The 13,532-nt window shown below is 38.8% G+C and overlaps 1 protein-coding gene across 1 annotated transcript in view; it reads right to left on the bottom strand.

The window, feature by feature from the left end:
• Positions 1–516: 516 nt before the first annotated feature.
• TSPAN8 (tetraspanin 8) overlaps positions 517–13,532 on the bottom strand; it is a 32,412-nt gene continuing 19,396 nt past the window's right edge. Inside the window, exons 4-8 of the mRNA XM_053585550.1 lie at positions 12,475–12,549; positions 12,267–12,374; positions 8,043–8,177; positions 4,894–4,977; positions 517–808 (exon numbers count right to left, since the gene is read on the bottom strand). Coding sequence (XP_053441525.1) covers positions 755–808; positions 4,894–4,977; positions 8,043–8,177; positions 12,267–12,374; positions 12,475–12,549 — 456 coding nt within the window. The 3' untranslated portion in view covers positions 517–754. The remainder of the gene's footprint in view (positions 809–4,893; positions 4,978–8,042; positions 8,178–12,266; positions 12,375–12,474; positions 12,550–13,532) is intronic.

Here is a 13,532-nt window from a genome sequence, read left to right as displayed (position 1 = left end):
CTGCGTCTTGATCTGAATGGTGCTTACACAGGCGTATACATATTCACAGAGCTACACACTTAAGATTTATTCACTTCACTGTAGGTATATTACATTTCTATGGAAAGCAAATTTTAAAACGTTTCTGAGAACTAGACAAAAAGAGAAGTTGCAACTGCTGAGTCCCAGGGGAAGACAGAGCTGCCAACGGCATAATGGCTGGGAAGTGTGCTCAGATCTTCTTGTTTCCACAATATATATGCAGGGAAGGAGAGACATCGTTGGTAGTCACTGGCATAAATGGAAAAGAGATGGCAACTCCCGAATATTGCAGCTTCAGACTTAATGCAATTGTATCCCCAGTGGTTGACAGACTGCACAAAAGATACTGTTGTTTCTGAAAACTCCCAGACTCAATGCCTTAGCTGTCTAGGCCTGTCACTTGGTGATGAAGATTACTCCATGGGTGGCTCCAGATGAACGTTGTAAGCACAGTACCACTTGAATACAATGATCAGACATGGAAAAGCACCAAAGTAGACCGTATTTCTTTTATTTTGAGTAAAAATATACACATTCATATCATTGTTTTTACATCCCTCAAATCTTAAATATGTTTAGTATGTCTAGAATATGTCTGTGGTCTAGCTAAATGAGACATTTTTATAGGCCAGCTACTCCTGACATCTGTAGCACTTACATATTTAATGTTACAAAGCCAAAGCAAAATTTGAAAGGGGTTTGACTGATGATATAGCTTGACACATCCACAGACTCATTTGTTCCCGATCTGGCAATATAGGACCATGGAGAACACCAAGCCAAGTATCTAGAGAACAAAATAACAGGATTAACAGGGAATTTAAGGGGAAACACCGGACACATTAAAAAATAATCAGAAAGAACATCACATATGAAAAGGTTATGCCTACTGACAGTTCTAATCTTATTTATCTAAGTCACCTCCCTTGAGAAATCAGAGGTTCTGATGTGGCAAAAGCAAGCTGAGAAAGGTCTCTGAGTTTCTCTGTGTTTTAATCAGGCTTTTCAGCTGGCCAGTAGGTCTCTAAGCAGTCCTCTCTCCCTGTGCCCGGGGGCTGCCACCCAGAGATCCTCTTCCTTATCTCAAACACACACATCCTTCAGTGGGGCTTCTCCCCTGAAGCTCTAGAAAGCCCAGGCCTCTGGGGACTAAATATACCTATTGCTTACATAAAAAGATTATGATCATCTGGTTTAAATCATCTGCCTAAAAATCAAGGAGTCTAGAATTTCTCTTGCCACAGTTTTAGGCATTGCCAAGAGGAATGAAAAGATGAAGTAGTTTTTTTTGTTGTTGTTTTGTTTTTTTTTGCCTTTAAAAACACTTCTAAACTATGGGGAAAAGCTTAGTTCAGGAATTTTCTTTGAAGTGAGAAAAGCACAGCTGAAAATCTGGGGCAAAATTTCCATCTCATTAAGTAGCTCTCTCAAGACTCCGGACCCCAAACATGCTCTAATTGGCTCTGTACTTGGTGACTTGCCCGCTGCGTCTTTGATGTGGGTGATAGGCAGGACCTGTTTGCATTACCCATGGAAAGTCTCCCTCCCACCAGCACCTCCTGAAAGGAGGCAGGAGAGGGCAAAGCACCATCTAGGCTGAGTCATCTCAAACAGCCCTACTGTGTTGAGACTTCCGCTTACTAATGCTTTTCTGGAAATGTCATTCAAATGAGAACTGCTACCCAATATTTCCTCCTCCTTAAAGAAACTGACACTGATTCCCCGAAAAAGTAATGATTTCATTCAAAATCTTCTACAATTCACAGCTGAAATACAATCTTTTTGCCTTGATCCTAAGCCTTAAATCTGGGGGACAAGAATCAGCAAAGAATAAAGAAAATGAGCAAAATAATGGGATAAGACAATTACTGCCTTTCACTGCCACATCCTTGAAACAGACCAAACCGCTTACATCACATTTTTTGTTGCATTCTGTTGTCTCTGAAAAAAACATTTATCATTGCTCAGAAAAATAGCAAATACTTTCACCTCATGTTACAAAATGACAAATCTTTTAAGAGTCGTGACAAACTTGCTAAACAGTATGTGTGGGTTCCCATACTGGGAAAGTAGTGTGGAAAATGTAAAATTATAGTTTTTCTTAACTGCTCTATTCCTAGGACCTTTCTCAGGATAACTTATATCCTATAAAGTGGTGACTATCAGGAGGTAACACTTTTTAAAAAATTTAAGTGAGGAAAGGATTGACCAGTTTTTGCACATGTAAGTTGCAAATAAGGAGAGATATGATGATCTGATTTTTAAAGGTGAAAATAATGAAAAATTTTTAAATGTCTATAGATAAATTCTTCTTACAAAATAAAGCATTTTGCATAAATTCCTAGCATCTGATGTGAGAGAGTCCCTCCAGGATTAGTCTTCAGATGGCTGTGACTGTAAGTCCTGGCCTGCGCAGAGCCTCTGCCTGGACACATGGCCATCAGAGACCTAACCGTAGGAGGGGATTTCATACGATGCCTTTCTGTGGAGATAGTCTGAATATATTTTCTGTAGGAAGTCATTTGCTTCAATTTCTTTAAAAGTATTTAGTAGAGTTTTTCTACCTCGATATCTTTGTGTTTTCTTGAATTTGAACTTGGGAAACAAAGAATGGGGGTTGATCAAAAGCATTAGCCAACTTGAACTAACAACTGTAACAGACTAACATACATTCAGGGATTCATTTTTATAGAATGGTTATCAGAAGACTATTTTCAAAGCTCCTTTTTGAATAAAGAAAGATGAATATAAAATGATTGTCTTTCCAAACCTGAAGAAGGGCAGGTCTTAGATTGAGGGACAAAGGGACAGAACAATAAAACAAAACAAAACCCCAATTCCAGCAGTTCTTTGAACTAATAATCTACCATGTCTACAGATAGCCTAGAAATCATACTTAACTGTTCTAACTCAGAAAATGTTTCTATGTTATGATAGTCCCACATAAACTCCATATCTGTAAATTATTGTAGTGAAGGGTTTATTAAAGTATTTCCTGCTATATATTCTTAGAATAACCAATAAAACATCTAAATAAGCAACAAATGCATGTAGTATACTGATTTTACAAAATACTGGAATGCATTATTCCTCTTGTAATCATTCTTCCCACCACATCTGTTCAGGTTCCTGGTGATGCCTTTGGCTATGACATGAGAGATGTCAGTCTCCCCAATCGGTTATGGCCTTACTTTTTTCTAGACTTGCTTTTTAGAAGCATCCTAAGCTTCTTAAAAGCATCTTAAGCTTCTTAAAAGCATCTGTGAATTGTAGCCAGTCAGAGTCAGTTGTCTGAATTTGGATCTCACATGAAATTTGACACTTTGCACTGAATACCTCCATTACAGCCTGTTCTCTCAAAGATTAATTTAAAGTCAACTCTACTGGATATTTGCATATGTGGTTATGTTTATGCATAGATGGACATATATGTATACGATTCTTTACTCACCTCTATGGCTATTGGCTTTAATTTCTAAATTAGCAAAAACTCAAAATGCAAAGTTACAGAAGACATTTTATAAAAGGTAGATTCAAGAGAAACAGGCCTAATGCCCTGTACCACTTGACTTAGACCATATACGTAGTGTCATACATAAGGAGAGACTGCTGTACCCACCCACAAAGAGTGCTCCATGTTTAGACACATTCATATGGGCTACAAGTAAGTAATACTCAACAATCCAATTCGCTGCTACTAGGCTGTAACCTTTCCCAAAGGGCTGTCTGGGAAATTCCACCAATAACCTAAATGACCACTGAGAACACTAAATTGCTTCAATCCCAGCTAAAATTCCTTTCTGCCAGTGATGTGGCACAAGTGAGAGGCCAAGGCTACCGGAAGGCCCCTGGGGACACTGCGCTCCCATTCCAGGAGAGTGAAGCCGACGCCACTCAGCTGACCCTCAGCTGGCCCTCAGACGCGTGACCAAGGAGAAGTCTCACTAAGCCCCTGAAACAAGACTGGACGTGAATGTGACCCCCATGACATCTAAATTACCCAAGATCTGGGATGATTTCAAAAATCCTTCCCTGAAACAGTTTTAAATTCATCTTCTTAGCAAATATTTTTAAACCGTGTGGAAAGTATCCTGCAGGTTCTAATAAAACCAGGCAAGAAAGTCCATCAAGATAAAAATCCTATGCAGGATATTTTTTCAGCATCAATAATTAAGTTGATGAGAATAATTGATGAACCTTAAGCAGTGCTTCCTTGAAAACGCCTGTGAATACCCAGTACCTAAATTGAGAAAATCAGAGCCAACGGTCTCTAGTTTTTAGAACTCGTTAGATTTACCTAGAACAAAATACTAGGAAAGTTTCTATTTTCTGTTTCAAAATCAGGATGAGAAATAAGAAGTTGTGTTTTGCTTTTGTTTGGTGCTTTTTTTTCTTCCCCCTTTAGAACATTTTAACCCTTGTGCTGGTTTTAGTGGAAAAAATGAAAGAACTGTGTGGGGATTAATTCTATTTCTCTCTCAGGAGAGAGATCATTGAGAAATATTATACCAGCATCAGCCCTGGACTATGATCCCCTCCAGATTCAGCTGACCGGGGGACATGCTTGGTATTAGGCATGTGGCATTTAGGGCTTTTTCTAAAGAGCCCTCTTTTTATTTGGCTCACCATACATACAGTGGAATCTCTCAAAGTTGAGCAGCCACCGGCCTGTGACAAACTGATCAACATACGGAGGTGGTCAACATAAGGAATGGGCGAACTGGACTGATAGAGACATGGGGCACATGCCCAGTATGCTCAGAGGTGGGCAATGTAGGGAGTCAGCGACCATGGAGCTTCTGCTGTATTTGTTAGAAGCATTAATACACAAGCAAGTGAATGAATGAGAGTCAACGTGAGATTACACCGTACCTCAACCACTGCCAATCCAAAGGCTATTCCAATAACCACGATGATGTGTTTTGCCATTAACTCTTTTATCAGAGAAATACATGGCTGTTAAAAATAAAACATAAAAAGTTACTTTTAATAAAGTTTTATCCCTATAATTTTTTTTGAGATGTTCATATATTTTATTTTATTTTTTATTAAATCATAGCTGTGTATATTAGTATGATCATGGGGCACCATACACTTGGTTCACAGACCGTTTGACACATTTTCATCACACTAGTTTTAATTATAAATTATACATTGTGTTGACTTTTTACATTGCTACCAAGAACCTTCCTTTCTTTGCTTCACCCTCACTCCAACTGTTGTGGTTGGTTCATACATTAAAAAACATTTGGGAGCAAAATTTTACTCAGGCACCTAATTCGTAAATCAAGGGATAGATAATTATAAATAATTTTAAAAAATTGTTTTAAATTTAATTAACTAAAAAAATGCCTCAACATATTCCCACATTATAAATCTTATAGTTTATATAATTTCAAACTTTATAGTTTATAAAGTTACAAATTTTATAATTTATAAACTTACAAGTAATAACTTTATCCTAATTTTAGATTATTCATTTTAGAGCAGATATCACCTTAACTATGGCTATTTTTAGGTTTTTAGTCTAGAGCAGAGGGGGTCCCTGGTTGAGGTATCTAATTATATTGCAAATGTTCATTTTTAAAACTACGTATTTTCAAAAATCCCTAACTTAACATCAAAATTCAAGTAAAATGTGTTACTTTTACCCTAAAAAAGAAAAAAAATCACTATGTCTGCCCTTATGCTTTTACTTTACATTAAAAAAGAGAATTTTGAAAGTTGCCTCTCTGCTCCATTTTTTGAAACTTCTGCAAACCAGCATGCAATTTCAAGCTTCAAACATTTCAGATCAGACCTAAAAATTCCAATAATTGTAAATTACAAGGATAAATTTTTAAATGGAACAATACTGCACAAAGTAACAGTGTTTCTCTTTTGCCATAAAATGCATGCTCTATGTACAGAGGACTAACAAAATATTGCTACTTGTTAAATAAAACAGAAGTTTTCCATAAGGCTAAGTAGTCTTTCCCTTTCGTTCCTGAACATAATGAGCTTGTTCCTGAATATAATGAGCGTCTCGATTCACATCTGATCCAAAGTGGTAAACATTCAGGGAAATTATTATATCACTTAGGGTTAACTCTGAGATTAATGATTATATTTACTGAGTTGCATTCATTACATTTGCGAGATTTTCTTTCCCTCCTTTCCTAAGATAACAAGGTTATCTTGAGGAAAGTAAGGGGAAAAATGTGAATTACAGTCATTCCAGATTTCTTATTTTTCCAGACTTCTTGCAATTGACATACAGCAGATGGAAGTATTTTATGAATTTATGGCCTTCCTTTTGGGAAACTGGTGCAGCCATCAGCCTATATTCAGCTGAATTATGTGTGAACTTGCAGGGAGTATCTATATATATATTTTTTAAGGACAATGCTAGGAGCTTTTCAGGATCTATCTTGAGGAAAAACATCTTTAAGTTGGATCTTCAACAGGAAATAGATAGCAATCTACAATTGAATTTACTAATTTCCTCATTATCCTAAGTGGAAACTAAATTCATTTGTACCATATTTATTTCCCTTCTTCCTTGTAAATATTATGTCACTAAAATTAGGGAGGGAATTGGAGAGCAGGGAGAAATAAGGAAAAGTAAGAATAAAAAAATTCTTTTAGGGATATTACATGGACAATGAAAGATATAAGGACACACTGGTCTGGTAGAAAATTTCTTGAGTTATTTTAAATATTGGTGACCTGAGTAACTTTAAGTATTAATGAGAACAATTCCCCTTCAGAACAAAGTCTCTTTAATGTTGGCAATATCAGTAGAAAAGATTAGTAGTTGGGCAGAGAGCAGTTTCCGCTGATATATATATATAAACTTCCATAGCAATTACTAAACCAAAGCAATGCTAGATTGAAAATATCTTTAGGTGTTACAGAAATTAATGCATTGTGACTTTTCTTAGCTTTTATATATATCTCTGTCAACTAGATTATAATCTCCTAGAGGATCCAGAAGTGAGTATGGTTCTGGCGAGGGTTTGTCTGACACGCTGTACATACTGAAGAATTACAGCAAATAAAAGAAGCACTAAACTCTTCTTTTGCACACATTCCTTCAAGACAGAAGGAACGGCTTACATCAAGCCCCGTGACAGGAGACAGATGTCACGTCCTCAGTGATGCTACAGTGTAAGCTCCGAAACTGAGATGGATGGGGTCCCTTAACACCTGTGTCTACCCCCATTCAGGAAAAGCCAGTTGCTCATTGGATTGAATATAATTGTCTTTCTCTCTCCCTTATTTGAGCATCAGCTTCATGGCACAGGCCTTGCGCCCCGGTCAGGAACGGCCCCTCCACTGACGGCAGCAGGCCTGGCCCATAAAAGATGGTCAAGGAATACGCGATGCAAAGAAATACGACATTCGCCAGTCATGTAAATATGACATCTGTAACACATAAAAGACCCACTCGTCCTCCTCAGTTGACTTTAAACATCTGAGGCACCTTCTGAATGGCAGCACTAACAAGGTGAACGGGGAGCTGCGCTGAACATCCAGAACATAAAACCTCCATGGGCATTGGAAAGGATTTGGGGTCCTTTCCTTACACCTTAAGAAAGAAGGAGCCTGAATTCTTGAGCAATGTTAATACTGATTAGAAACAACAATAACAACCAAAAAACTTGACTTTGAAAATTAAGGTGAAAATGTTGATTTCTATAACGTATATTAAATAGAAAAAAAAAAAAAACAGAGGAGAATGATTAAGATCGCCAAAGGAAGTACTAAATAGACTTTTATGTTAGTTTGTACTTTGCTTCCCCTTGCAGTAGACTTTTTCTTTGACTCATCTATGAAAGTTGGATTTAAATGATACCAGACTCACAGAGGACATTTTCTTAAATATCTGCTTTTATCTTTAAATAAGAATTTCTGTTTTATTTGGGAAAATTCCTTAGATTTCTGTATCATGATTCTCATTATACTCACTGCATTTTAATTTTTGTGGAGACTTTTATTGGGAAAAGAAAATAACAGAACCACTATGATATAATTCTTACCTGTTTATAAACAAGTTTTCTTAGATAAGTTACACAAGATGAATCTGTCGTTTCTGAACATTCACATGTCTTGGAATTTTGTTCAAAATTATTTCCCCAATCAGCAGCTCCACTGACCAAACCACAGCATTTAAACTAGAGGAGAGATAGAATAAAAAAACAGTCACTAAGAAGAAAAGTGCTTTGTCAACACATTAAACTATATTCTTCTGAAATCATTATTAAAATTTCTTTCTTTCTTTTTTTTTTTTTTGAGACAGAGTCTTACTCTGAAGAGTGCCATGGCATCACAGCTCACAGCAATCTCAAACTCTTAGGCTTAAGTAATCCTCCTGCCTCAGCCTCCCAAGTAGCTAGAAGTACAGGTACCCTCCATGATGCCTGGCTAATTTTTCTAGATTTAGTAGAGATGGGGTCTCGCTCTTGCTCAGGCTGGTCTTGAACTCCTGAGCTCAAGCGATCCACTCACCTCAGCCTCACAGTGCTGGGAATATAGGCATGAGCCACCATGCCTGGCCTATTATTAAAATATTTATTATGCTAAAATATTGTGTAAGTTACCTCACCCACCACTCTGAACATAAAAGCAAAAATGAAGGAAGGATTTTTTTCATTTTGGCCTTAATATTAATGATAGAAAAATGACATTGTGCATGTAAGGCTCTGAGGAACTTGGAAAGAAGATGAAAAACTCACCTTCCAGTTTCCAATGACAAAACAAAGGGGCAGAGTCAGATGTACATATCCCAGATTTTAGCAAAGAAGTTTCTAAAGAGTTTCTAAAGTTTCTAAAGAGAGACAAGATCTCAGAAAAGAACTGTTGGTCCAAAGAGATGGAAAGTTTCAGAAAGGAAATTCCCATCCCTTGATCTCTGATCCCTTTGAAGGAATGGAGGAAAAGAATGAGAATATTGTAAAGCCCAACAGATATTCAAGGAACCTCCTACTGATTGAATTTTATGGACATCTTTAAAATACGAGAAGGGGCAGAAATGAAGGATAAAGCTCCAATAGCAATGTCAAGAAAGTTAAGGCCCAAAGTAAACAGAAATATGGGGAAACACCAAAGACAGGGGTAAAAGGATCTGCTGCCATGGTTTGGGAAGAAAAACAAGGGAGTGATAAGCCCAGTGACTCAGGAGATACAACACATAACATCATTAGATGGAAGAGAGATAATTAATTCTCCATCTTCCTCCTTTCTGCTCTATTACTGGGAAGACTCTTCAGGCAGAAATGGCAGGAAAAAAAATTGCTGAAGAAAACAGAACCAAGAATGGGTGATTTTCCGGGTTCCCAGGCATGGCAATGCCAGGCTATTAAAAGGATTTTCACTCTCTGGCTGGGTGACCATGTCCTTCATGTCACTTTAACCTCTCTGTGCCACACACAGTTTCCTATGTGTGAATACAGATGATAACAGTTGCTAATAACAGCAGATAATTCGCAGACTTGTTGTAAAGATAAAATTGAGAAAATCCATTTGAAGCCATGAAGCCCTCAGCCGCATCCCAGGGCGTAGCGAGCACTCAGTAACACATTAGCTGTTATCACTGTTTTTGTTGTTTGTTCTGGTGGTTTCTCTTGTGCTCTCACATGAACATTATCGGTTCAGCATTGTTTCTTGGATAAATAGAAAGTGTCTTCTCTTTTCTGTTGCTGATGTAGAGCTGGGAACGATAATTAATTTGCTAGAGAACAGAATCAAGTTTCATAGATAGTTCGACCCATGGAGATTTAACTGAACTAACTAGTTCAACTGAGGCAGATAAAAGGTCTTGCACTTTGGCCCAAAACTGAATTATACAATTATACAGCTATTTCGCTCAACAGATGTTGGCCAAGAGCTATAAATTTTAGTTAGTTCCAAGATCAGTGTTAGTAAGAAGGACAATTTTGAAACAAATTAGCTTCAAATGGGAGCCTGAATAATTACTCACTGTTCCTGATACTCTTGAATAGTATTAATGGGTATAAACTCTCCATACAAAGTAGAATAAAATCCCGCTCTTCACGTTCACAGATTAGTCTATATTTGGAACACACGATACTTCAGGATTCCTTAGGAAGACATAGAGACAGTGTACTCACTGAAAACGAGGTCAACTTGTCATGATAACTGGTCACTAGATTGCAGGTGGGAGCAAGTTAGGGAGAAAGTTGGTCAGGACTTGTTGAAAGTAGTACAGCAGCTGGATGAAACAGACACTGGGCAGCGACTGATACGGCCCCTCTAGACACACAGTCGTCACCAAGAACCCCAGGGGGCCTCTCCCATTAGTGTGTTAATCGGGAATTTGTGTGGGAATTCCCCAAAATCCAAAGAGAAAGCCTCTTGGAGTCTACACATTCTGTCCCTGGGCAGCAGGGCCCCAGATTAACCAGCCGGGGTTAGGACTCTTTCCTCAAAGAAGTTTAACTTAAAAAAGAAAGCAATGGTGTGCAGACATAGAAGAAGACAGGGGGAAAAGGACAATAAAAAGAAAAACAGTCCTAGGAACACAAGGACATTCAGGAACAGGATTTCTGCACAAGATGGGGAGCGCCTAGGCAGAGCACCTCGGCCAGCCCAGCACACAGACACCCACAACAGCACCAACCGAGGATCCCCGGAGGGGAGGGTGGGTAGCAGGTGTGACCCAAGCCGCATGCCCTGTGGTTTCCTCTAGTTATTCTGTCCTACGTCAGTACACTAAGGAGGGTCAAGGATACCCAGCCGCACCAAGGGGAGGAGCTGGGGCTGCCCGGATTCGGCCTGCTTTAAGCCTGTTTTATCTGGGCTCCTGGACAGGCTGATCCAGGAGAGGAGATAATCAAAGGCTGCAGCGTTGGGAGCGGGGAACTAGGAAAAGCACATCATGGACAAAGCTAAGCAGGGACAGACCCAGACATATCAGGTTTCCGCTCTTGAAACAATGCTTCAAGCAGAATTTTTACAAGCTGGAGTCTATCCAAATAGAAACTGGTGAATGCTCTGGAAAAAAATGTCATCCGATAAATCACTGAAGAAACCAAGGCATGTTTCAACTTGAAAAGCAAAGCTTTTAGGAGTCAAACAACAGCCATTTCATAGAAAAGAAGCATCAACAGATTTTTTATTTTTCCTCTGAAACTCTAAAAAAACTAGGACTAAATTCTAGGGAGGAAAATTTTGTTTCAAATTAAGTAAGAACACACTATGGACTTGTATATACATAGGATGGGTAAAAATTGGCAAACTTTTGGATCTTTTATATTTAATTTGAGGGTGGGTTATCAATAAATATAAAATACTTTAATCAACAAGAAGTGGGATTAAATGACCTATAAAACATAGCCCTCCCCTAAGATTCTGAGAATTTCCATGACATGCCTGAAATTAATGTTACATGTAGTCCACGTAACGGGAATTCTGAATAAAGAAGGAGTGTGAGGAGGAGCTTCACAAAGTAATATTTTAGTCATGTTTTTAAAGTATATGTATTTGGAAAGAAAATGAAAAGCAGCAAGAGCTTAGCAAGGATGGAGAATGATGCAAAAGCTGGAAGGCAGACTTGTTCCAGCGGCCCTGAGCAGACAGATCTGGGTGGACTAGAGCGTTTTATTTATGAAACAGTGTTGAGTAAGGGGAGAAATCAGATAGTCGAATACCTTCAATGCCTACCCATGTTTTGACTTTACCCTAAAGAAAAAAGAAAAAAAGAGGAGGGGTTAGGGTAGGAGCTGTCTAAATCCCAGCCTCCTTATCTGTGGAGTAGGGTCATTGAGAGGAGTGGTGCACAGAATTACCCACCTCAGGGGGTTCTGTGAGTGTCAAGTGAGGTACTGACTGTAAAGCCGGGTAGTTAGATAGTAAAGTACAAAGAGAAGTCAGGTATGATTACGAGAGTGAGGCGGAGGAAGCAGAGAGAGTCAGAAAGAGAAAGGAAGAGAGAGAGAGATCCCCAAACACATTTCATTTCCTTTTTAAAAAGTGAACATTAAACTATTGATCTGAGACAATTGAGCCCTAACCTGTCATAAACATATCTTCTTAATGTCTGTCCTTCCAAACTGCTTGAGAACTTTGTACAAAGCTAGAATACCTTACAAATACTCTTGGATTTTTCTTATTGTACAGTGATGGCAGTCAGTGTCGGCAAGATGAAGACTGTTTCCTATCTTTAAGGACTACATCAGTTAAAAATTAAGTAAACAGTGAAAAACAATGTCTGCCTCCCGAAATGATCTGCAATTTCTAATCACCTCCTCTTGGAATTCAGCCAGGGCTTGCTGGAAGGCCTTTGCGTTCTCATCCGTTGCACTCAGAAGCTTCACATTTTCATAGAGAGTTTCGTTGAGAAGGTGGTCAGACTGAAAAGTGAAAAGTATTGCCATGTTATTTGTGCCAGGAGGTAGTATTTCTATTTTTTAGACTTTTCCAAAATTGCCAGACATCCCTGTGTGTACACACCTCAGTTTTGAAAGTGGCTCCCAGGATGCCGGCCACCACCTGCAGGAGCAGGATCAGGAGCAAGCCGATGAAGAACTGAAAAGAGCGGGGGGGACATGCGTCTGTCATCCTGTCCTTCCGTCCACAGCGGGATCTGTCACAGTGGGAGTGGCAATTGCACTCTTCCTGACTCCACCTTTCCCTTCAAACTGCGAATATTGGGCCCATCACCAGCAAACATTTAGTTCAAAGACTGAGCAAGAGAAGGAGTTCAGATGAAATATTTTTAATAGGACTATTGGTATCTGTGTGATATTGAATGAAGAAAACCCTGAAAATCCAGATGAATTTCTCTTGCTCCTTCCCTTGCTTTCATCAAACACCAACCACAGAAATTCAGAATTGGCTGGAAAGCCACGTTTCCACCACTCTCAGCACCACCTGGCATCTTGTTCTGTTCACAGATTTCTAAAGTCTGCCTCAGATCCCCTGAATTATTATCCTGGAGGATGTAGCCCACAGCTTACTTTTTTAAACAACTTCCTCAAATAATTAAATTTCCCAATTGCAAATGAGGCCTTACTAATCAAAAAACAACTATTGGAGTCCCATTAAAATTGACTATATCTTCCTTTGTAAAAAATAAACAAAACAATCGTTTTCAGAGACTGATGTGATACTTTTTTTTACTAGGGAAATAAGTTTAGATTCATTCTCATAAACTCTTATGTCATTTATATCTGATCAACACTTGATTTCTTTCTAATATTTTTACTATACCTATTTACTAAAAGTGGATACCCAATGCCTATGGGTCAGCCCCACCCCATCCACCCTCCTCCTGGCAAATCTGATGATATCACTCCCTGGCAACCTTCTTAGGGAGGGCTACAGAACACGTCACCTTGTGACTTACAGACTCATGGCCTATCATTTACAGAAAATAGCCTCTGACAGTCTTGGCTGGTAGCCAAGGCTACTCAGTTCTGCAAACACGCTGGCGCTGTGGTGCCAGGCTCTCTTGCTCTCCATAACCTCCCCTGTGCAGCACCTTATTCACTCCTGCCCTTGACTTCAAA

This window comes from Nycticebus coucang, chromosome 3 (genome assembly GCF_027406575.1).
Source record: "Nycticebus coucang isolate mNycCou1 chromosome 3, mNycCou1.pri, whole genome shotgun sequence".
NCBI lineage: Eukaryota > Metazoa > Chordata > Mammalia > Primates > Lorisidae > Nycticebus > Nycticebus coucang.
This window is presented reverse-complemented; position numbering and strand designations above follow the sequence as displayed.